Below are 23,205 nucleotides of genomic sequence, written 5' to 3'. Positions count from 1 at the left end.
TCTGGAGTGGCTGGGCTGAGGGGCTGAGGCCGCCTGAGTGGAGTCCAGGAGGCCGTGGGCTACCAAGCAGAGGGGAAGCTGGGCTGAGGCCAGGCACATGAGGGAGTAGGTGGGCTCGGCTGAGTGAGGGGAGAAGAGACCCCCACGGTGGGAGGACCAGGAGAGGGTGCTCTGGGAGCTGATGCTTCCAGAAGGAGGAGCTCTCGGGGCAACAAGCGCTGAGGGTGCAGGACCCTCCATGTTGTCAGGACGGTGAGGAAGAGGAAAAGCCAAGGAGGGCGAGGGGCACTCCAACCTGCTCTCGGCACTGGTGGTGGTGATTTGGGATCAGGGCTTGCAAGCAAAAGAAGGTTCCAAGCTGGTAGTGTACCACTCCTGAAAAGGTGGGAGGGGGGCGCGGCGTGGCGCTGGGCAGGCCCTGACAGTCCTAACGGGATCCCCAGGTTAGGAGCCCAGGCAAGGAAGGGTGAAACCCCCAGGCGACTGGCCAGCGGGCCCCAGGGAAAGCCGGCCTGGTGGGGGCAGTTGTAGCAGGAGCAAAGGCCCTGAGGTCAAGGGGGTGTCAGCATCACTTAGGAAGTGTGGCGACTAGGCGGGTGGCAGAGGTGGAGAGAAGGGGAGCCGGCAGCCCAAGCTAGGACGGCTAAGAGGGAAGAGCTGGTTATCACGTGGGCTCCCACCTCCGCCCCTCGGGGGTCCCCCTCCGGGACGCGGGGCCGGTGGGACCTGTTCCACCCGCTTCTCTAGCTCCGAGCCCCTCCACCCAGGGTGCGGGGAGCGCAGCCCCTCCTCCCCCAGCACGGAGGCGGAGCTCGAAAGGTTCTTGGAAGGAAAGCACCCAGGCGAACAGGACACATAATTAATCACTTAACGCGCCTCTCGGACCAGGGCCGCCTGGCGCCTTCGCCCTCCTAGCCCGTGATGTGGCGTGAGCCCCTCGTCCTGAAGCCCGGCGCCCTGGGGAACTGGTGCAACCTCCCAGTACCGTAGCGAGACCTGAGGGCGCGGCTCCTTTTAAGGGAGCTCGGGAGGGGCGGGACCTCTAAGGTGGGCGGAGCTCCGGTGGGCGGATCCTCGAGGTAGGCGGGGCCTCCTCCGTGCGGCCGGAGCACCCTGAGCCCAGCCGACATGACCTCGCGCAGGTGAGCCCGGCCTCCCGGTGGCCAGAAGCCGGGACCCCACCACGTGCGGTTCCGGCCGACGGGCGCGGACAGGGGGTGCGGGCGAGATGCTCCCCGGGACGTCTCCTGCTCCCGACCGGTGGCGCTCAGGCCTGACCTTCTGACACCTGCCCCCTTCCACGCGTCCCGGGCCAGCAAGGCCCAGCCTCACCCCGGCGGGTGGATGGGACTCTTTCCGATCGGGGACTGGGTCTCGGTGGGGGGTCAGAGGTACCCTGACCCTCGGGAATGGATGGTGCTCTTGGGTGGCAGTGGCTGGAGCCTAGAGTGGGCAGCACGTGTCAGGTCAGTAACAGACCCTCTCTCACTCCCCTGGACTCCTTGCTTTGTTCCAGGCTCCCTTTGGGCCACCAGAGATGTGTTACACCTGGTGGGGTCCCCCGTTTCCCCAGTCCTGAAACTGGGGCCATCCTGGAGGCTCTGGTCTCCCCCTCTAGTTGTGGCCCCTTGACCTGCAAGGATCAGCCGTCCCTTGACAGGCTCATCCCCCACCCCGACCCGACCCTCCTAAGGACCAAGTTTAGGGGTGAGCTCCCTGGCAGGGGTGTGTGTGAGACCCGGGACGGGGCTCAAGTCAAGCCAGCTTCTGGCCTCCATGAAGAGGGAAGACGGGACTTGCCCTTCCTGCCCTTTCCACCAGACCGCCCCTCCCTCCGGGTGTGCACACACTCCTGTGAGCTCAGACCCCAGCTGGATGTGGACGTCTGTGGTGAGCCACAGTTGTGAGACGCCTGTCGCCACTTCCTGGCACATCCGGAACAGCCCCTCTGGGGTTTGGTGAGGCTGAAGGTCACAGGGAGGGTCGCCCTAAGACCCCGAGTGACTCCCTAGATCAGTGAGGGGGCTGGACAAGATCTGATCTGCGGGGCCAGGGCAGTGCGTCAGCGGTGAGGGCTCCAGAATCCCTACAAGGGGTGTGGTGAGCCTGGCACGGTGGCCTCCGGCAGGGTCGAGGGCCCTCTTAGGCTCAGGAATAGTGGAAGTGGGTTGGGTCTCCAGGAACCTGTCAGCCCCAGAGCCCTGCAATTCCCAGGTTTAACATCCAGCTGGAGCTCAGGCAGGAGGATGTTTTGGGCTCTGCCTGGAACCACCCCTCGGGCTCCACTGGCCTCACTCCTTGTCCCCCAGGCAAGTTCTGGTGCTCAGAAAAGGTCATGTCCGCGTCATGTGCATGTGACCCTGGGCCAGCCTGGGAAAGCCCCGGTGCGGCTCTGCCCGCCCTCGCCAACCCTCCCTGCCCCGCCCTGTGATGGCCTTCTGGACGGTCCCTCCTCTGGCCCCCGGGTCCCTGCCCACGCCCCTATCGGGCCTGGGCAGGCCCAACCAAGTCCCAAGCGAAGCCCATCCCCCTACACCTGCCCCCACCCTGTGGCGCCTCCCCTTCGCCCTGTGGTTTGTGGGTCAACGGGCACCGTCATCGGCACCTCTCGCCCCAGGACTCCGGTGCTGTGGGCAGGGCTGGGCGCAAGTCCTGCCTACTGCTGCTGCCTGACATGTTGATATTGGTGCTCGGGAAGGAGCCGGGTCCTATGGGGAGCTGCTGAGCACCCTCGAGCTCCCCCGCTGTTCCAGATTAGAGAGGAAAGTGTGTCTCTGGTTAGTTCGGTTCTGCATAGACAGGACAGGCCTTGGTTGAGGTTCCTCTGGGACCAGGAGGGGCTGGGGGCAGGGAGATGGAGAAGAACACTGACTGTGCTCTGGGGTCCCCAGCCCTGGAGTTCCAGCCTGGGACCCTCCCCACTTGTCTGTATATCTCCCACCATCATGACAATGTCTTCCCTGCAGGTGTGTCCAGCCCCTGTACCGTGTCTGTAAGCGTGTCGACAGGCCATTCATGGGTCTCCCAGGGTCCCAGGGTTGGAGCTGTGCCATCTACAGCTGGGACACCAAGGCCACACAGAAAGCTGGACCAGACAGTGGCCAGTGGGTTCAGGCTGGGCTGTTCTTGGACTCCGGGGCACTGACTGGGCTCAGCTTGGCCTTGGCAGGCCCAGGCTGTTAGACCCATGGGGAGCCCAGTGTGCCCTGCCCACCTCACCTGCCCCTCTCCCAGGCCTGCCTGACCATGTGACCAGGGCAGAGCTGAGTCACCAACCTGCCACTGAGCAGGGAGCCCTTTGGCACAGAAGTGACCCTGGTGTGGAGACTGGAGATGGGACTGCAGCCTCTCCACCTCGTCCCGCCCCTCAGCCAGGGGCCGCCGGCTGCGCCAGCCTGCGGACACCTGGCTCCACCGCTGGGCCTGGTCGGGGGAGTGAGGCCTACCTTGGCCTGGGGCTGCAGCTGCTGTGGTGTGAGCTGCCGTGTCCTCTCAGGATACGCCACCCCTGGAGATTTCTACCCAATAGAGCCGGGGCAGCTTTCGGGGAGGAGAGAGGGATGGAAAGTATGAACGAGAGTCCCAGAAAGGACAAACAATATGCCCTTCACCTTGCTCTGTGGCTTTGATGCTGGGCCTCCACCCTCTCTCCCTGGTCCCACACTCTGGGCATCGCCCATCTTGGACTGGCGTCTGAGGCTGCTGGGACTGGGGGAGGCGGCATCTGGGCACAGGATGTGGTTCAGCAGAGTGGGTGGCCCCAGGGTGGGGGGGTCGGAGGCCTTCATTTGGGTTCCAGTGTCCCCCGCACACACACTGCCGCGTCTCTGACGGCACGAGGCCTTCGCCCTTTTCCTGGTGGCCTCGCCTGCTGTCCTGTGATTGGCCCTGGAGGTCATCATGTGGCAGCTCCTCCCCCTGGAAGCCTTCCCTGGTAGCTTCATCTGCTGAACCACTCGACCAAATAGCCCCCAGGCCCCACTCCTCTAGAGCCAGCGCGGGAGGGAGCTCGACCCCAGGCCCAGAAAGTGCCCAGGAAGTGCCTGGCTGGTGGCATCCCTCCTTCCTCCGGGGAGAGCTGGATAGGAGCTCTGGGTGGCCCTGTGCAGGTCACCTGAGCTTCTGGGCCTCTCTGAACCAGTACATGGACCCTGGGGAGCCATGGAGGTCAGAACGGAGCCTGTCCTCCCCCAGGGCTCACGTCTGGTGATGAAGACACGGGGAGACAGGTAAACGCAGAAGCCTGTACTTGCCCGTCTGCTGTTGCAGGTGCCACACGTGGAAGGTGGGCCAGTGATGCAGCTGCAGCGTTGATGGCAGGGGCAGCGGGATGGTCAGGGAGGGAGCGTGAGCCGTGCCCCATAGGGCCGGCTGGAGGCGGCCAGATGCGGAGTGACGTCAGTGAACAGAGAGATGGACAACAGGGGGAGGGGCTTTCTAGTGGGGGGTCCTTGAGGTGTGTGTGAGCGTCCTGAGAGCCACGCAGGACCACTGGCAAGGTTTAAACGGCTCTGATGTGCATTTTCTGAGAACCCCTCTGTCTGCCATGGCTCTGCTGAGGGTGAAGCATGAGGCCTGGAGACCTGGAGTCGATACTGCCGTCCAGGCAAGAGCCGGTGGGCACTGGTCCCAGGGCGGTGGGAGAAGCGGTTGGTTCTGGGGTGTCTGGAGGTCAGGATAAGAGGGCACAGCATTGGGAGAGTGCTGGGGAGCTGAGGGCAGGGACCTGAGTGATGGGCAGGCGGTGACCCCCTTCACTGAGCGAGGAGTGCATAGAACAGGGGCCCTATCAGGAGTTTCGAATTTTGCAAACGTTAAGATAGAGATGCTGCTACCTTTCAGACAGAGATACTGGAAAGAGTTGTGTCTATGAGCTTGAAGCTCAGAGCCCAGGTGGGGCTGGAGATGTAGACAGTGCGTGGACGTGGAGACACGTGTAGGGCACAGGTGGTGGGGCTCCAGCACCGCGGGGTCAGAAGAAGGGAGAGGACCCAGGCCGGCTGATGTGGGAAACCAGGGGAGTGTGGAGAACTCCCGTGTGGAGTACGTGCTTCTGGAAGGAGGCCTGACCACTGGCCCTGGGAGGCCGGGGGAGACCCTGAGAGCCCAGGGAAACAGGTCTGTGGTGACTCAGGCGAAGATGGGCAGTGTGGACCAGCACAGGCCACAACTTTCTGTGATGGTGGAAATATTTCTTTCCCACCCGCAGTCGACAGCCTCCAGTGGCCACACGCGGCTTTCAGCAGTGAAACGTGGCCACTGTGACCCAGGAACTGGGATTATGATTCTGCTGAATTTTAATCCATTCACCTGCACACCCCACACCTGCCATGGGCTGTGCGTCAGACAGCACGATGTAGACTGAGCACAGTGGCTCCTTGGAGGGTTCAGGAAGGAGCTGACGGCAGGGACGAAGGGGCCCAGGAGAGGCAAGGGAGCGGCAGGAGGACCGGAGGAGGCGTGCAGGCCGGCTTTTACGCAAGAGATGTGATCTGATTCCCATTCCAGAAAGATCTCAGTGGGGCGAGATGGTACTGGGTCAACTGTGGGGCGGGGCAGGGTCTGCCCAGGGCACAGCAGCCCCACCCCGTTTGTGCCCGGGTTATGACTGCGAACAACTGGACGGGGCCTGGGGGGGTCGCAAGGCAGCAGAGCTGGAGTTGGGGGCCCTGGTTTCCCACTGGATGCAGGATGGGGCAGGACTACCCCCAACACCGTGTGTCACCTGCACAGTGAACCGGGGACACACCTCTGAACCAGAGATCCCAAGCCCTTCCTGCAGTGACCTTTGGGAGACACAGTGTTGCCAATGGAAGGCCAGATACTGTGTCACAGTGTCCCTCTGGGGGATCATGCAGGGACCCTGCTCTGAGACGCTCTGGGGCCACCGCACGGGTACGATTTAATCCCAGCCCCAGAAATTCCTGCCCTAATGGGGGAGACGCACGGAGACAGAAGCCACCGGGGTAAAGTTAACAGCAGTCATGATATGATCTCAGCCGTGGGCTCGTGCGCAGTCCTGATGAGGTCCCCCTGCCCTGTCCCCGCATCTCGTGCGGGAGGCTGTGAAGGTCAGTCCCAGAGCGGTGGCAGCGGCGGGGGTGGGGCTGAGCCCTCTCAGCCTGGACCCCCAGCAGAACAGATGGTGACTCTCTGGGCTCGCCCAGCACCCACCACCCATTCATAGGTCGCTCACTTCTGAATTCAAGGATGTTTGTTAATGCCCAGGCTCTGTTTTCAACCCTGCCGTACACACTGCCCTTGTGGGGCTTAAAATCAAGGAGATAGACTACAAGCCAATAAATATGTAGCATATGTCAAGAAGGTGCCAATACTGGGAAGAAAAATAAAGCAGAACAGGTGCCGCAGAGTGAGGGGAGAGGGTCCCCTGTCACTAGACGTGGGCCGGGAGCCGAGAACAGCTGGCGCAGAGGCCCTGAGGCGCACGGCCTGGTGGGGTGAGGGGCCGGGACTGGCAGGCGGCAACAGGGTGGGGGGTGCTCTCCGGGGTGACGGGCCTGTGGGCTGTGCTCTCGTTCCGGGGGTGCTGACCCAATGACTGGCGTGCCATGCTGGGGTCCCTCGGGAGAGGGTGGTGGCCAGGACCGGGAGGGGCGGTGAAGGTGGGAGGGGTGGGCCACCAGGGTCTGCTGCTGGGCTGTAAGGGGAGGAAGGGAGCCCTGGGTGGCCGTGGGGGCTCCCGAGTGCCTTCGGCTGAGCTGGGGCGCCCGGTGGGCGGTGGGCGGGGGGAGAGACGGCCGAGGGCTTGAGCTGAGGTTCCTGCTGGTGTCCTTGTGGGGGCTCTGGAGGGGGTCTGCCCTCCCCACCTGCCACTGTGGGTCAGTGTCTGCCCACCTGTGTCCCCAGTCCCCCCCAACGCCCCCTCCTTCCCCACGGACTCCAGACCCTGTGGTCACGGCTCAAGGACGGTGGTGAGCACAGGGCAGCCCCAGCAGGCATTGTGGGTGTGGTCAGTACTGCCCAGTGTTCCTGGCTCTCTTGTCACCAACTTGCTGTCCTCGTTCCAGGTGGTTTCATCCCAACACCGGTGGGGCTGAGGCGGAGCGGCTGCTCCTGTCCAAGGGCCAGCACGGGAGCTTCCTGGCAAGACCCAGCAAGAGCCGCCCAGGGGGCTTCACGCTGTCCGTCAGGTGGGTGGGTGGTGCTGCCGGGTGTGGACAGGCCCCGAGGTCCCGCAAGACTTCAAGGGGTCGGAACACCCTCAGCTGGGGGCACAGCTGGGGATCAGGCTCCCCAGTCCTTCCAGAGGGGGTGGGCAGTGAGGACCCCTGCTGGGAGCGAGATCTTGGGGGGGAGTCTGGCATTCCTGGCCAGGTGGCCTCTGGGCAGGCGGGGGCCACTTAGAGAGGCCTTCAGGGAGGGCTCCGTGAGGTGGGCTTCGGCAGGGCCTCCCTCCCACCCTCTGAGGGGCCTCAATGGCCGGGATCGTGCCCCCATCTCCTGGGGATGCCGCCCACTGGGGGTCTTGCCGGAGCCCTGAAAGGGCCAATGTGCGGGGAGGATGGGCAGGAGGAGTCACGACCAGCAGAGTGGACAGCCGGATCCATGTCCATCCACCCTGGGTGAGGCGGGTCAGTCTGGGGTCTGGGGAGGGGTCTGCCCAAAGGGCTCCAGATCCTTCCGGGTTTTCTACTAAACCTGGGCAGTGGGCGGGATGAGGTTAGCCCTCAGGATGGACCTCCCTCACCTTGGAGACACAGACATTCTCTCCTGGGGCCTCCCAGGCCACACTGGGACACCTGGGGAAGCAGTCTCGGGGCCCCAGTCCCCCATCCTCTGGAGCACCTGGGCAGGTGGTCTGGAATGAGGCAGAGTCTGTCCAGAGAGGCTGCCCCAGCCTCGGCCTCCAGGCCAAGGGAGAGTCAGGCCTGTGGTCGACAAGCCCGATCTTGGCTGCCCCATGGGCAGTGGGGGTGGGGTGCCCGCCACCCAGGGTGGGGCCCGGACACTGGCTGGACACGGGGAGCTGCAGAGGGGAGGGGCCTGGCCTTGGCCGTGCTGTTCGTGGCAGGGGGACAGCAGAGGCCGAGATCTCAGGGCAGGAAAACCCCAGGGACTGTTCGGGAAGCTGAGGGTGGTGATGGGAGCAGCAACCCCCAACGGCGGCTGGCGCACCGGCCCTTCCAGGCGCCACAACGAGGTGACCCACATCAAGATCCAGAACACAGGCGACTACTATGATCTGTACGGAGGGGAGAAGTTCGCGACGCTGGCCGAGCTGGTGCAGCACTACACAGGCCAGCGCGGGGGATTGCTCCGAGAGCGTGGTGGGGCCCCCGTGGAGCTCTGGCACCCGCTGAGCTGCCAGGACCCCACGTCGGAACGGTAAGCAGCTGGGTCTGCACAGGTGTGCGTGTGAGTGACCGAGGGGGCAGGGGCCGCTGGGCATGGCCTCTGGGTGTCCTCTGCCCCCAGGACTCAGGGTCAGGCTTGGGCACAGCTGTGGCAAAGCTGAGGGAGCGTACTGCACCCCCTCCCTCGGGGTTCTGGCCTCGTTTCTTCCAGGTCCCAGGCACCAGCCACAGGGGTGAGTGCGGGGTGGGAGGGCTGCAGCCAGCCTGCCCCCTGCCTTCCTGTCTTGTGACTTGGGGAGAGCAGGTTCCCCCAGCCTCGGTTTCCCTATGTGCACTGCGGAGGTCTGAGCCAGCTGCATCTGCCGAGGAAGCAGGGTGCGGCTGGCCTGGGGGGACCATCCTGCCCCTCCTTGCTGAGGACGAGGCTGCCACCTGGTGGTCACCCTGGGGCACTGCAGGGCCCGCCTGTCCTGCCTCCTGCTGCTTTCTGGGTCGGAGGAGGGTCGGAGAGGTGGGCAGGGCTGACGGAGGCTGGCCTGGGTGCGGGTGCTGCCTGGGCCCCCGAGGTCTGGGTGGGTCTGTGCCTCTCTCGGTATCTGTGTCTCAGAGCCTTAGGCTACATGTGGGTCTGTGTCCCTCACCGGGCCAGGCCGGGGCCCCTGGTCTCACCTGTGCCGTCTGGGCCAGGTGGTACCACGGGCACCTGTCTGGCCAGGAGGCCGAGAAGCTGCTGATGCAGAAGGGGCGTCCGGGCAGCTTCCTGGTTCGGGAGAGTCAGAGCAAACCTGGGGACTTCGTGCTGTCAGTGCTCACACAGCAGCTGGACAGGGCGGACCGCCAGGCACGCGTCACCCATGTCATGATACACTTCCAGGTAGGAGGCAGTGGCCGGGGTTGGGGGGTGACCCACGGGAGGGGGCACCACCGGCCGCTCACTGCCGTCCCCACAGCCAGATGGGAAGTACGATGTGGGAGGTGGCAAGAGGTTTGACACCCTGGGAGATCTGGTGGAATGCTACAGGAAGAACCCTCTGGTGGAGAGGTCGGGGACTGTAGTGCACCTCCAGCAGGTATGCCCCTGGGCACCTGAACGTTGGGCTCTGAGTGGGCTTCTCCACCTGGGGGGGCAAGGGATTCTGGCACAGCCCCACCCGGGAAAAAGGACATCAGGCTGGCGCCGGGTGGCCGAGGGCAAGGGTGTGGGCGCCGGGGCACTGTGGGGTCCGCTGGACCCTGCTAAGCTTGGACGCGGGCCTCTCCCTGCCAGCCCCTCAAGACCACGAGAATCAGCGCCACAAGCATTGAGAGCCGTGTGCGGGAGCTCAACGAGGCCATGGATGCCAGCGAGAAGGCCAAGCAGGGCTTCTGGGAGGAGTTCGAGGTGCCGGACTGCTGCCCGCTCCGCCCCCCCACCCGCCCCAACTCCCATCCTCTGGGGCTGTGGCAAGGGCCAGCAGAGGGGTGTGGGTCGGGGATGTGAGCGGGTGTTGAGGGCTCCGGGGAAGGGTTGGGGCCACGGGCTAAAGCCCCACTTCCCCCAGATGCTGCAGCAGCAGGAATGCCGGCTCCTGTATCCCCGGAAAGAGGGCCAGCGGCTGGAGAACAAGCCCAAGAACCGATACAAGAACATCCTCCCCTGTGAGGCCGGGGCCTGGGGCCACATGGGGGGCCAGGGCTCCATTCACCACATTCAGGGGCCCATCTGGCAGAGGGGTCCTGGAGGGTGAAGGCAGGGGTCATTCCCCACCAGTAGTGTGATGCCCCCTCTTGCCCCTTCGTCCTTTGTCTCTGCTCACCACGGGTCAGCGGGCCAGGAAGCAGGTGGGGTCCACGAGCATCCCCTCTGCCCTGGAGACCTAAGCGGCATCTTCCCTTCCCAGTTGATACCACCCGTGTCATCCTGCGTGATGTGGAGGACAGCGCGCCTGGAGCCGACTACATCAACGCCAACTACATCAGGGTGAGTGTGCATGAGGTGTGGGTGGCCAGCTGCACACGTGGCCCCGCGTGGATCAAACACCAGTCACCCCATCCCCCATAATAATGAGCCTGGAGCTCTGAAGTGATCTGTGGACCTTGGCAAGACAATAGATATTCAGGGGGATATTCAGATATTCAGGGTGCGGCAGTCCACAAGGGGTCCTCAGAGGGGTCTTCAGAGCCTGCTGGACTAAATATTGGTCCTAAGACCCTCCCACCCTCAGCGGACTGCGTGTGAGCCACTGGGCTACTTTGCATATCATTTGCATCAACTTGCATTGGTCCTCTGGCACTTTAATCCCTGGAAACAGCAGGCAGTGGACCCCACCTCCTTTCAGAGTGACCCAGAGGAGAAGCCAGGCCACGGACCAGGCAAGGTGTACATCGCCACCCAGGGCTGTCTGCCAACTACGGCGGCTGCCTTCTGGGCCATGGTGCACCAGGAGAACACGCGTGTCATCGTCATGACCACCAGAGAGGTGGAGCGAGGCCGGGTAGGGGCTCAGGCTCGTGTCCCTCCCCTCCGCCTGCCGCGTGCCCCACTGGACCGGTGCTGGTGCTGGCCCAGCCTTGCTTCTTCAGTCTTAGGGATGCTGGGGGAGCAGGGAGGGCACTGAAGAGACCCCGTCTGTGTCCCACGGGGCAGAGGGGCAAGGGTGCTGGTGGTCTTCCAGTATGGCTGATGCCATGCCCCCACCCTCCCAGAACAAGTGTTTCCGATACTGGCCAGAGCTGCACGGCAGCCAAGAGTATGGCCGCCTGCGTGTGTGCAACGTTGCTGAGCACCAGGCCCAGGGCTATTGTGTGAGGGAGCTGCAGGTGTGGCGGGCAGACCAGGTGAGCCTGGAGGGCAATGAGACCTGTGGGGCCAGGGTCAGAGTGGTCGGGAAGTCCCCAGGTCTGCGCTGGGGTGAGGAGGCCCTGGGCTGGCCCTGGTGGCTTGCACGTCCCTCAATCCAGTGGGCACAGTCTTGGACTGGGCTCTGCTGGGCAGTGTTTCCAGTCGGGCACGTTCTCAGCCACAGTTGCCTGGCTCCAGGGCGGCCTCACACCCACATGCACCTCTCCCTCCAGCCCTCCCTGGGCCGTCTCAGCACCTTCGGCCTCCTTTGTACGCTGGTGGTGCCCATTCCTGTCCCAGGCACAGATCCCTCCTGGCCAGTTCCCTTTGTCTAAGCACCTGGGGGGGTCCTGCCAGCCTCTGCATTTGGCCTTTCCCAAATCGAATTCACTTCCCAGAACGCTGCTCTCTCCCCCAGACCATCCTTCTTCCTTTCCCCAGGCACCTGAGCCTCCTGGGGCCATCTGGGGGGGTCCCCCAAGCCCTGAATCCCATCTTTTCCTCCCACTCCCTCTTGCTCTGTCCGGGCCCCGCTGGTCACTCCTTCTGGCAAACCCCACCGCGCCACAGCCTGCCTCCTCCCGGTTCAGTCCCTGGGCCCCTCCCCACCGAGGGTCACAGCAGCGTCAGCCCCGACACTGCGCGGGGCGCCTGGGACCCGCCCAGACCCCCCGGTTGGCGCTCACCAGCCCGCCCTGCCCAGGAGGAGTCACCGCGTACAGTGGCGCACTGCCAGTACTTCGGCTGGCCGGACCACGGAGTCCCGGCCGAGCCCACCGGCGTCCTTGGCTTCCTGGACGAGGTGAACCGGGCCCAGAGCGGCATGCCGGGGGCCGGACCCATGGTAGTGCACTGCAGGTGCGACCAGGGACGGGGCGGGGCCAGCGGCACAGGTGCGACCGGGGAAGGGGCCACGGCTTTGTCCCGTCAACTGGCCACAGGCCTCCTGGTCCGTCCCCACAGCGCCGGCATCGGACGCACTGGCACAATCATTGTGATTGACATCTTGGTGGACGTCATTCGCAGGCAGGGTGAGCCACCCCAGGCAGGCCCCGCCCCGCAACCGAGCCCCGCCCCCTCCCATCTAGCCCCGCCCCGGTACCGGCCCCTCCCCTTCCATCTAGCCCCGCCCTCCTGCAGTTGCCGGCCCCGCCTATTTCATCTGGCCCTCCCACCTCCTCCCTGCCTCACCGCCCCGCCCTGAGCTCGCTCGTCCCCAGGGCTGGACTGCGACATCGACGTCCCCAAGACGATCCAGCATGTGCGGCGGCAGCGCTCGGGGATGGTGCAGACCGAGGCGCAGTACAAGTTCGTGTACCTGGCGCTGCAGCGGTACATCCGGGGCGAGCAGCTACGCCTGCGCGAGCAGGTGGGGGCAGGGCCGGGCCGGGGCGGAACCAGCGGGGGCATCACCATGGTGACCAGCGGCCCCTCCCCTCAGCGCGAGCCGCCCGAGGAGCGCGACTCCCTGAAGGTGGGCGCCTCGCCCGCCGACCCCGGCTGTAGCCCCGGAACCGCGCCGTCCCGGGCGCCGGCGGCGTGAGTGGGGCGTCAGGGACCGGGGCTGGGGGTGGGGCGGAGTCCCGGCAGGGAGGCCTCGGGGGCGTGGCCCGGGCGTGGGGGCGTGGCCCGGGGCGAGGGGGCGGGATCGCAGGTGGCCCCCAGCCGAAGCCCGTCTCCGCCCGCAGCACCCCGGAGGCCTCCGGCCACGTGTACGAGAACCTGCTGCGCCTCTGGCCGTGAGGGCCCCGAGTGCGCGCGCCCCGATTGGGGCTGGAGCCGTGCGAGAAGGCGGGAGCCCAGCAAGGCCGGCCCTCGCGTTCCTCCAAAGGACTGTGTTTAGGACTGTGCAGACCGGCGCCCAGCCCAGAGCGTTGCGGGGTTGGGGGGCGGGGGTCCCGGGTCTGCCCCTCAGACCCTCCCTGACCAGGTCTGCACGTCCAGAAATGGTGAGGGAAGTTTAGGAGATCCGGTGTCCCTGCCCCTCCTGGAGGAGGGGAGGCAGGGCTGCAGGGCTGCGGTTTGTCTCAGTGTGGGAGGCCACCAGTGACCACCTGCACGGCGCAGTGACGATGTGTGACCTTGTGTGTGCCACCCGTTTGAGTGTCAGCCTGTATGTGGGACACGAGTGACCAGCAACTGAGTGCCAGTCCGTGGTCACCAGCGTTTGTGCCCCTCTCCCCTGCATCCTGCATGCCCCCCACCCCTTCAAAGCTGCTTCTCAGCCCTGCCCACAGCCGTGGTCTAGGATGTGGGCCAGGCAGTGGCTCCGTCCCTGCCGTGTCCAGGCCTAGCCCAGACCGTCACATTGCTGTCACGAGTGAACACGTGTTTGTTGAATGAGAGAATATGTGACGTGCTTGTGTGACCACGGTGATGAGGGCGGGGCTCCATGTGTGCCTGGCTGGTTTGTGATGGTGTGATGTCACTGGCCTGTGGTCCACGGCTGCACCCTCCCCTCATGGATGTCCCTGTGGCTTTGTGGTCCCCTCAGTAAAATGCCTTCTTCTCAGTTCTGCGTCTTTGTTGGGGCCTGGAGAAAGAGAGCGTGTGGGTCCCCACGACTGGGCCCAGCTTCCCCAGGGCGTCCCTGAGCCAGAGGCCCAGCTGGTAGGAGCAGGAAGTCCTGGGCTTTGGGGTGAGGGGTGAGGAGGCTGGACCTGTGCGAGAGCCAGACCGGCCTGGCCTCTCTGCCATGCCAAGCTGGCAGTGCAGGATTCCTGGGGCTGAGGGCAGAACCGGGTCGGGGAGGGGTGGGGGCTGGCAGGACTCCCGCCCGCCCTCGCGACACTCGCTTCACCAGCCAGGCCTGGCCCAGCCCGGGAAGGTCTGCTGGAGGAGCCTGAGGTCTGTGGGTCTTCAGGACACGCTGGTTGTCGCCAGCCCCTCTTCCGTGCACACTTGGACTTCGGTTCCCGGGGGCCACGGGGTCCTGCGGCCCTCCAGTCAGGGCTCCAGGCGGGACTGTGGGGCCGTGACTTCTGGGGGAGGCGGCCTGGTGTGACCGTGGTGGGGGCTGGGGGGGAGGGCCCTGGACCAGGCCAAGGCCCCACAGCAGTCCCGCCTGCCCCAGGTGCCCCAGGCCCTCTCCATCTCCCTGGGAGAGCCTCACGGCCCCCGGGGGCAGCCAAGTCCAGAAGTGCCGCAGCCCATCCACAGCCCAGAGGGGACAGCAGTCGGACGCCCTAGAACCTGCGACCATCCACCCTAGGTGCTGCTGGGAGTGCAGTCCAGTGGGGGTGTCCTCTGGATTGAGGGTCTTTGCAGAAGGGGCAGACTGGGGGTTTTTCTGGAGGGAGGGGCTTAATGGTGCAGGAAAGAGGACACAGAGAGTGAGGACCCCTTACCAATTGCAAGTACAAAATAGTTTATTTAAAAATGTACAGTTCAGGAGGGTGGGCTGGGCTCCCCGCCACTGCCCTCTGTCCCCCTGGCCACCCGAGGGAAGGGGCCAGCCCTGCCTGGGGAAGGGAGGAGCCGTGGGCGAAATGTGAAAATGAAAGAAAGATGGCGAGCCCGCTCCCTTTTCAGCAAGGGGCTGGTCTTGCGTGCGATTCACAGTGTGTATGGGGAAGGGGCCTCGCCAAGCTCTCTCCTGGACCTCAGTCTCCCCATCTGCAAGATGGAAGTTAGGGGGGCGGCCTCTGAGGCCCACAGGGATCTGTGATCCCTGGGAGCTCGGGGGACCATTTTGTCCACCCGACAGGAGCCAGCCCCAGAGAGCGGGGGCAGGTGTGCCGAACCGGGTGTGGGTTCCTCAGAGATCCCAGGGGGCTCCTCTGGGATCCCGGGGGTGGGGGCGGTAACCCTAGTTGTCAGCCAGCGACCCGAGCGAGAAGGTGGCGGCGCCGGGGGCGGCGGCGGGGGGTGGCCGGGGGAGGCAGTGCAGGCTCCCGGTCCTGAGCGCGCACTGCACGGGCCAGAGCACCACGCATAAGAGTGCGAGCAGCAGCACGGCGATGAGTGCCGCGCGCCTCCAGTCCCTGCGGCAGGCCCAGCAGCGGGCCAGGCAGCCCTGACGGCGGGCAGGGCCCGGGGTGGGCACGGGTGCTGCGGGCGTGGCGGGCTTGCTCGGGCTCACATCCACGTACACAAAGCCGGGCGCTGCAGGGCCAGGCGCAGAGGGCGGCGGGCGGCAGCACAGCTTGGTGCCCTCCAGCCACACGGGCTCCTCCCGCCGCAGGTGTGCTGGCATCTGAGCCTGCAGCTGGCGGCTGGTGTGCAGCGCGGGGACCCCGGCAATGGGCACGGCTGTGGGCCGCCGGCAGAACGGGCAGGGCACGACCTCGCTACCCGGCTGGCCTGTGGGCCGGGCGGCTGCCATCCGCGCAAGGCACTCCAGGCAGAAGACGTGGGTGCAGGAGAGCTCCTTGGGTGTCCTGAAGATGTTGTCGTAGCCCGAGAAGCAGATGGAGCATTCCAGCGGGGAGGCCGCCTTCTCTGAGCCAGGGCTGCCGGGGGACCTGGGGCTGCCGGCCGAGCCGCGGGACCTGGGCACTGTGGCGGTGGGGCTGCTCCTGCCGGCAGACGGCAGGGCCGTGTGCCACACCTGCGGGCCTGATGACATGGTTCTGGGCTGTGGGACAAACAGAGACCCCTGTGAGTGACCTCGATTGCCCCTTTCCTGCAAGGTCTGTCTGTCGCTGTCTCCCCGTCCCTCTCTTGCATCACCCAGAGATTCCGGGAAGGACACTGCCCATCTGCAGGCACCCCCACCAAGTCCCACCTGTCCCTGGCTCAAGGTCTTTCTGCTCAAGCTGTAACCCTGCACTCCCCAGCCCCTCACCTGCTGAGTCAGGGCTCAGCATCCTGGGGTGTCCCAGCCTGCCTGGGCCCTGTGGACCACTGCTCTGTAGACCCCTCCCACCAGCCCTGGCCTACCTGGACGTGCCACTGGGCAGAAATAAAGGTGATGATGACGATGGCCCACAACAGTTACTATTTACATCGGGGCTCTGCCAGGGTGGGCCCTGGGCACATGATACAGAACAGCCACGGTGCAGAAGAGGCGGCTCGGAGGCTGGGGTGACAGCCAGCGGGGCCCAGGCTCTCACAGGAGGAGTGTGGCTCTGGGTCAGGTGAAGTGGGTTTGAACACAGATCCCAGTGTGGGCGGCCGATTTGGTTGGCATGCACGATCTGCGGGCAGTTGTGTGAGGGTGGGTGCCAGGCCTGGCTGGGTGAGGGTTGGGACTCTGGATCTAGAGCCGGCCTGAGCTGGATGCGCTGCGGGAGACTGGAGGGCCCGAGCAAGGGTGGTGGCCGTGGCCCGAGGAGGAGGTTTGTCCCCCAGCCACGGCCTGAACCTGCAGGGCTGCCTGGTGCTGGCCCTCAGGGCCTGGAAGTGATCCTCAGCCTGTGGCCAGGGGAGCGGGGGGCGGGGTGCTGGATGGGCCCCAGCCATCCTCCCTAGGCCGGCCCGCCACCTGGGAGCGTCACACCAGCCACAGCTGCCATCAGGAGGCAGTGGGACCTTCTCCCCCTTGCCTGCTGCCCCTTCACGGGGCCCACGTCTCCTTCCCAGGCAGCCACGTGGCTCCTGCTTGGAGGAGGGCGGGTAAGGGGCTGGCTCGCCCTTCACCTTCACGACGGACGGAGGAGGCCAGGGCCTTGGGAAGACGCTGGCCACGTGACCCCATGGAGCCCAGGAGGCCCCCCAGGGGTGACCTGACCCTGACTTGCTGGTCAGTCCAGGAGCGGTGGTGGGATGACTTCGCAGTGACGTGTCACGAAGGCTCGGTGACCGCCGTGAGTCACGGTGACACCAGTGCCCCGGCGTCGCAGCATGAAGCGTCGTTACGTTTGGTGACAGCAGCTACCACAGGCCAGGCGGCAGCCTCAGCAGGGTCTGGGGGTACTACAGGCTGTCCTGCCCCAGCCAGTTCACCCCACATAACCGGTTCCTTGGCACGGAGGCCCCATCCCTCTAAGGAGGGGCCCCACCCTGAGCCCGTACAGGTGAGAGGTGAGTGCCAGCTGAGCCAGCCTTACCTGGTAGCCGGGGTCAGCGGGGCCCAGGCACGACCCTCTTGGCTGGCACGGCCAGGCTGCGGCCGCGAGCTCACTCGTCCTGGCAGCGCTGGGTCCTTCCCCTCCGGGCCTGGCTGCTGTTCCTCTCCAGGGCCGCCGGGGGGGCGGGTGTGTGCACTCCTCCAGGTGTGGAGCGCTGTCTGAGGCAGGTGTGAGTTCTCTGGGCGTGGGCTTCCGGCAGGTGTATTTATACACTTGCTGGGATCATGCTGGCCGGGGGCGCGGCCCGCTTCCGGGATTGGCTGGCCTTCTGTCCTGTCCCTGGCAGGCTGGGCAGCCAGCCGAGGGCGGGGAGTCAGAAGTGAGAGGTCTGGGGTGGAGCCTGGGGTGGGGCTAGGGGTCGGTAGGGCTCTGTAGTCTGGGCAGGTCTGGTGGGGTGGCTGGATGCCTGGGTGAAACCTCTCCCCTACCCCCGTGGCCCCTGAGATGCCAGAGCAGCCCCTCTGGAAACAGATCTGCTCACCAACCCTGTTCCAGGTGGCGGCACCTGAGCTCCTGGGTGGGCCCCCCGGAGGGTCCCTGCCAGGAGCCCCCCACTCACGATCAGCTCACTGACGTGCTGCCCGAGCAGCCCCTGCCCCTCGCCCCAACACCTGCCTCATCCGTGTGGCTGCCCACCCCAAACTTGGGCTTCTGCTGCCCCCGCCCATCCCTCCCCACCTACAGCCTTTGGGGGCCGGGAGGGAGCTCCCTGCTCTGGGTCCAGAGAGTGGGGTGAGGGGTCAGGGCTGGGAGCACCCAAGGGCTGAGCCAGCGGTGAGGGCGGGCCAGGTGCCAGGCTGGCCACACGAACTTGTTTCAGGGGAGCGTCTGCTGGGGCACCTCAGTTACACATGTAGGGCAGGGACTCCAAGGCAGCGCCCACCCAGCCAGGGGAGCCGGAAGTCTCCCGGGGGACGGGGAGCGGTTTCAGCCAGTAGGTACGGGGTCCCAGCAGACCACAGGGCCAGCCTGTGCAGAGGCCTGGCTGGAGGGCAGGATGCAGGGGGTGAGGGCTGGGCTGGAGGGGCCCGGGTCCTAGCCAGGGGCTCCCCCATCTGACACCTGATCCTGGCCCCAGGGTCACAGCAGGCTCTCCCCCACACCCCGTGGCGTCCCTGCCCCCACCCCCCAGCCGCACGCAGCACACCTCAGTGTGCACCTGATCTAGACTTGGGGCCCAGCCCTCCTGAGATGGGACCCCAGTCACGAGCCTGTGGGGAGCGGATGCTGGGCTTGGCGAGGCTGGGAGCAGCGGTCCACCCTGGTGGGGGACGGCCCACCTCATCCCCACCCACTGGGCAGGGGCCCCCTGACTCCTCAGCGGGTAGTCCAGGACCCCCGGAGGCTGCCCAGCCCCAGTAGCACTAGGAGAGGCACTGACAGCCAACAGAAGTCAGAGGTCAGCAAGAGGAAGACCCTCCCTCAGCGTTAGGAGGTGGGTGCCCAGAGCAGGCTGCCTGGGCCAGACCCCAAGAGGAGCCACAGCGGGCTGGGGGGGCAGCCAGGCCTGCAGCCACAAGGAGGCTGAGCTGTGGGGTGGCTGCAGGGGCGGAGGGGACCTGGGCTTAGGAAGGGGCTGGGGCTCCCGTGTGCTCCAGGAGGGGGGAGGAGCCTCAGCCAGGGGCTTGACGAGGGGGTGAGGAGTCTCTGTGAGGGGCGGGCCAGTCCGTGCGAGATGGGACTCGGGGTCGGTCACATGCTGCCTCCAGGAGGCATCCTCGGTCCTCTGAGAACACCTTCCCAAGGGCTCCTGGGAACCTCCAGGCTCCTCAGTGGACAGTCAGTGCCCAGAGGCAAGGGGACAGGAACACCTGAGGGATGTGCCATCTGCGGTGGTGGCCAGGGCTCACCGCACGGGATCTCAGCACATTTGGGGCCCACCTGGTCCCCACACACCTACTTGCTCTCCACCTTCACGAGGGAAGAGCAGCTGCTCCAGGTGTGAGCGTGGGCTTCGCCTGAGTGGGTGAGCTGTTCACCAACCCAACCTGGCTGGGTGTGCGAGCGCACGTGTGCAGGTGTCTGTGCGCGTGCAGGTGTGTGCACGCGTGAGGGGAGCACGGCGGCCGGCACATGACCCTGGGGCTGGGACTCACTTGCCGGACCGGGCAGAGAACGAGGCCCACGGCGACCGCCCCTGTCCAGTTGCGGCTCTCAGATGTGGGGTCCTGGAGCCCTCAGGACACCTGGGAGTCCTGGGCTGGACACAGAAGCTGTCCTTGGCCAGAGGAGCAGGAGAGAGGCCTGTCCCTCAAGGGGTGGGGTGAGGACCGGCTTCAAATCCCTGAGGGCTGCCAGGGGCACACGAAACGGCCAGTGTGGGGAGAGGTCCCCACACGGGTGTAGATTCTGGTGTCCCCCACAGGCCAGAGGCTGGGCTGAAGCCGGGGCTCGGGGGGGCGCACTTGCGCCCGGCCTCCCCCCCCCCCCGCCCACCCGTCCCCACACACACTCTGGGCTCCCGACAGGCTTGGTGAGGCCCTCTGGCCATGAGGGGGACTCCTCCGGTCCTGTCTCTCCAGCACCCAGCAGTGAGCTTGGTCCCCAAAGTCGGCCTGGCCTTGGAAGTCGGCTCCTACTGGGGCCCGGCGCCCAGGCCCCTGCCAGGCCCTCTGCCCTCAGGTCACCCCCTCAGGCCCCGCTCGCCCTGCCCTGTGCTGCCACCTCCCACCTCTGCAGTGGGTGCGGCCTCTTGCTGACTTCTGACTTCTGACAGCTCTGGGTGCTCCTCCGGCGCTGAGTGAGCGGATGAATGGACGAGCGAGCTGCAGCGTGGCCCCCGGGCCGGGCTCACCTCCCGGGGCAGGGGTCCCCGTGGCGGTTGACACAGTGGGGCTGGGGGGACGACAGGCGCCCCACCTGCCTGCTTTGGCCCGAACTGACTAGCCCACAAATCGGCCTTATCTTGGCTTCTTACGTGAGGGCCTGGAGTCCGGGTGAGGAATGGGTGACGGAGAGAAACTGGGGAGGCGGCTGTGCGTGGTGCCCGGCCCAGACACCCTGCGCCTGCCAGCTGCCCCACCCTATCTCGGGTGCCCCCCAACCCTGCCCACCGCTTTCTGGCCAGGATGCCCATCAGGGTCACGGGCTCACGAGTCCAGTGATGCCCCCCCAACTATTTGGGGGCCTGAGACAGTCGCACCCAGGCCCAGGGGTCTCCGGCAGCTGAGAGCCCAAGAGACCAGGCCACATAGGCCTGGGAAGTCAGGGGAAGCATCTCACGTGTGGGGACCAGAGGGCTGCAGGCTGAAATGCAGAGTTGAGTTTTGCTGCCGGGGATGGGGCAGGGCTGAGGCTGGGGGCTGCAGGCAGGGCAGGGGACAGGACATTAGAGAAGAGGGGCTCTGGGGGGCCCCAGGGAAGCCGAGGGTCATCTTGCGCCCACAGGAACCCCATGGGCGACCCACAGCCCCTTAAGGCTGTCAGCCTGGAGGCAGGAGGTTCCCGGGCAGCCGCCCCCCAGAACAGAGGGCAGAGCCTCCCCGCAGCCCTGGCTGTGCTGACGCAGCACCCAGGGCCAAGCAGACGCCCCCTGGGTGCCCCGATGGCTGCAAGCCTGACGGGGTGGGCCAGGCTCTCTGCCCTGCCCCAGCTGTGTCCTGGCAGCTCTGACTGGGACGCCCGGGATGAAGCCCGCTGCCAGTCGGCAAAGGTCCCTCCGAGGGCCACCCACCCACGGGACCCCACCTCCCCAAGGTGCCGCCAGCCTGCACTCTGTACCCACGTGTAGCTTCCTCCTGGGGGCTCTGAGCCAGGCACCACGGTGACCTCCCCGAGAGGCCCCATGGGTGCCCTGGCCGCACGGGGGCCTGCAGTCACCCGTGACTGCATGTCCCCCATGGGCCCGGTCACTTTACAGAAAAGCCCCCCTGGGGGCACCCACACTCTTTCCCATCTCAGTCCTGACGGCTGGGGGCCACCAGGGACTCCTGCTCTCTGAGGCAGCTTGGGACAAGCCCCCTTCTCCCGAGGCTAAGATCCTGAGAGCTCCCCGCCCTCCCCAGTGCGAGGCAGGGCTCAGCAGCAAGGCTCCACCCCTGCTGAGGAGCTGGTGAACCTTGGGCCGGCGAGAAGGGCCTGAGTGGTTTATTGATGCTGATTTCAGGTGGCCGCCCCTCTCAGCTGCCGGTCAGTCATCGTTCATGTCCTGGCGACCGAGCTTGTGTCCATAAACCACAAACACCCCAGTGGGAATCCCAGTGCAGAAAGCAGGAGGCTGGCCACACAGGCCCTGCCGTGGGCCCTGCGGACGTGGACCAGACACCGGAGGAGAAAACGTCAGTCCCCGTGGAGGCTCTGGGGAGGCCAGGCAGCACCCTGCCCGTGCTCAGTGGGCACCCCGACGCTCCCCCATTTCCACAGGAACCCAGAGCCGTCCCTCCGCAACCGGCCGAGGCAGGGAACACGGGCTGCTGCCTCGGGGCGGGGGCAGCGGGACGGGACTGCTGGCCAGGGCGGCCCTCGGCAGGTCCAGCGAGACAGCCAGTCCAGGCGGCAGTCACAGGTAAACGTGGCCCCGGGTTGACACGTCCCTGGGGGGTCTCGACCTCCAGCAGCTTCGGGCCAGTGTCCATCCCAAGGTGGATGAGGACCTCCAGTGCCTGGGGCGCAGGCGGGGTGCAGACGAGGGCAGCGTGCCGCTTGGACTTCTGTGCAAAGTGCTTTCTGCTTAAGCACAGGTAAGAGTCAGCAGGAGGCCAGGCGACTCACTCCCACGGCGCCTGGAAGTGGGCAGCTGTGGCCGCGCAGGACAGCCCTGCGGGCGCCTGAGCCCGGGGGCCGGTTTGCAGGCCCCAAACTGCCTGTGTATGGATGCGGCCGGACCCCCCCAAAGGCCTCGGCCTCACTGCTCTCAGCGGGGGTGCGGGGGGGGGGGGTCTGCCCACCATGCGCTCCAAGGCGGAGGGGCACCCGGGTCCTGCAGGTCGTCTCTCCCGAGGAGCCTGGACCCCATGCGGCCTGGTTCCCCGGCCCGGCTCAGGGCCAGAGGCTGGAGTGCTGCCCCGGGTCAGTCACGCTGAGCGGCTGTGTGCGCTGAGGAAGGCCTGCGGGCAGGCAGCTCTCACTCCACATCTGTGGCTAGAGAGGGACGAGCCAGGGCCGTGTGCAGGCCTGTCCTGAGGCCTCGCTGGGCAGCGCCCAGCCTTCGTGTGGGCCCCCCCTCAGCAGCACGCGGGGCTGTGGATGGGCCGCGGGATCAGACGTTGCTCACCCGGGCCTCCACGGAGGAGACGGCAGTGGGGCCCACGTCCCTGTCCGAGGGCCGCTCGCGCCGGACGTAGCGCGGCTTCCGCACTGAAACAGGGTCAGAGACAGGCGGGATCAGAGTGGGGCCTGGGGCGGCAGGGAGGGCCTGGGGTCGTGGGCCTCCCTGGGGCTCACGGGAGTGGGGCTGGAGCAGCCACCAGGGAGGAAGCCCACCGGGCTCCAGCTCCCGGACACCTGGTGCCCCTCGGCCCGGGAGAGGGCCCGGCTCTCCCGAAACACAAAGGCACAGGTCATGTGATGCACTGCAGGGTGGATGGTATCCCCCCAACTACAAACGCGTGTCCACGCCCTAAGACCCAGAACCTGCGGGTGCAACCTTACTTGGAAAAATGGTCTCTGCAGATGTGATTATCTGATGGGCCCTAAATCCAGCGACCAGTGGCCTCGGGAGAGGGAGGGAGATACAGAGGGGAGAAGCCAGCGGAAGACGCAGCAGCGGCTGGAGGGACGCGGCCCCAAAAGCCCAGGGACACCTGGAGCCCCAGAGGCTGGGAGAGGCAGGAAGGACCCACCCCAGAGCCTCCGGAGGGAGCAGGTGGCCTCCAGAACCGTGAGAGAAGACACTTCTGTTCTCCCGAGCCCCCGGGGCTGCATACTTTGTTACGGCCGCCCCAGGAGACTGACGCAGGCACCTTGTGCTTGGACATGGTGCTGCTTTGGAGAGATCAGACAAGTGTCTCACTGGACAGGGCAGATCTCGCCTTGACCGAGGGACTTCTCTGTCCCCAAGGAGGAGGATGTCCTCACCTGTCCCCACTCCAGACCTCCACACGGTGGCAGGAACACGGTC

General features: G+C 66.0%; 3 protein-coding genes across 15 annotated transcripts in view; 1 reads left to right on the top strand and 2 right to left on the bottom strand.

Annotated features, from left to right (window-relative positions):
• Positions 1 to 4,568: 4,568 nt before the first annotated feature.
• On the top strand, positions 4,569 to 13,648 carry LOC111187198 (tyrosine-protein phosphatase non-receptor type 11-like). Its single transcript, XM_089917242.1, has 14 exons — positions 4,569 to 4,616; positions 6,976 to 7,151; positions 8,149 to 8,346; positions 9,003 to 9,189; positions 9,266 to 9,385; positions 9,583 to 9,696; positions 9,857 to 9,953; positions 10,196 to 10,275; positions 10,607 to 10,789; positions 11,001 to 11,132; positions 11,840 to 11,994; positions 12,100 to 12,167; positions 12,357 to 12,675; positions 12,825 to 13,648. The coding sequence occupies exons 1-14, from the start codon at positions 4,569 to 4,571 to the stop codon at positions 12,877 to 12,879; spliced, it is 1,932 nt and encodes a 643-aa protein (XP_089773368.1). The 3' UTR covers positions 12,880 to 13,648.
• An 838-nt stretch (positions 13,649 to 14,486) lies between these two features.
• RNF223 (ring finger protein 223) lies at positions 14,487 to 17,227 on the bottom strand. Of its 4 annotated transcripts, XM_089902454.1 has the most exons (3): positions 17,127 to 17,227; positions 16,018 to 16,274; positions 14,487 to 15,712 (listed from the first exon to the last, which is right to left on the bottom strand). In XM_089902454.1, the coding sequence occupies exon 3, from the start codon at positions 15,701 to 15,703 to the stop codon at positions 14,945 to 14,947; it is 759 nt and encodes a 252-aa protein (XP_089758580.1). In that variant the 5' UTR covers positions 15,704 to 15,712; positions 16,018 to 16,274; positions 17,127 to 17,227; the 3' UTR covers positions 14,487 to 14,944. The 4 variants fall into 4 exon arrangements, with proteins under 4 accessions (XP_089758580.1, XP_089758574.1, XP_089758588.1 ...); XM_089902448.1 differs by lacking the exon at positions 16,018 to 16,274 and having other exon boundaries at positions 17,127 to 17,211; XM_089902462.1 differs by lacking the exons at positions 16,018 to 16,274; positions 17,127 to 17,227 and adding an exon at positions 16,808 to 17,120.
• A 3,991-nt stretch (positions 17,228 to 21,218) lies between these two features.
• Positions 21,219 to 23,205, bottom strand: part of C1H1orf159 (chromosome 1 C1orf159 homolog) — a 28,493-nt gene continuing 26,506 nt past the window's right edge. For 5 of the 10 annotated variants that reach the window (XM_089902371.1, XM_089902379.1, XM_089902373.1 and 2 more), the window contains 2 exons: positions 22,737 to 23,204; positions 21,219 to 22,442 (listed from right to left, as the gene is read on the bottom strand). In XM_089902371.1, coding sequence (XP_089758497.1) covers positions 22,345 to 22,442; positions 22,737 to 23,204 — 566 coding nt within the window. In that variant the 3' untranslated portion in view covers positions 21,219 to 22,344. Of the gene's footprint in view, positions 22,443 to 22,736; position 23,205 lie in introns of those variants that run through there. The other 5 variants (XM_089902399.1, XM_089902416.1, XM_089902439.1 and 2 more) reach the window with 3 other exon arrangements.

The sequence above is a fragment of the Delphinapterus leucas genome, chromosome 1 (genome assembly GCF_059928025.1).
Source record: "Delphinapterus leucas isolate spDelLeu-1000000601 "Yukka" chromosome 1, BTC_Dleu_Yukka2, whole genome shotgun sequence".
Taxonomy (NCBI): domain Eukaryota; kingdom Metazoa; phylum Chordata; class Mammalia; order Artiodactyla; family Monodontidae; genus Delphinapterus; species Delphinapterus leucas.
This window is presented reverse-complemented; position numbering and strand designations above follow the sequence as displayed.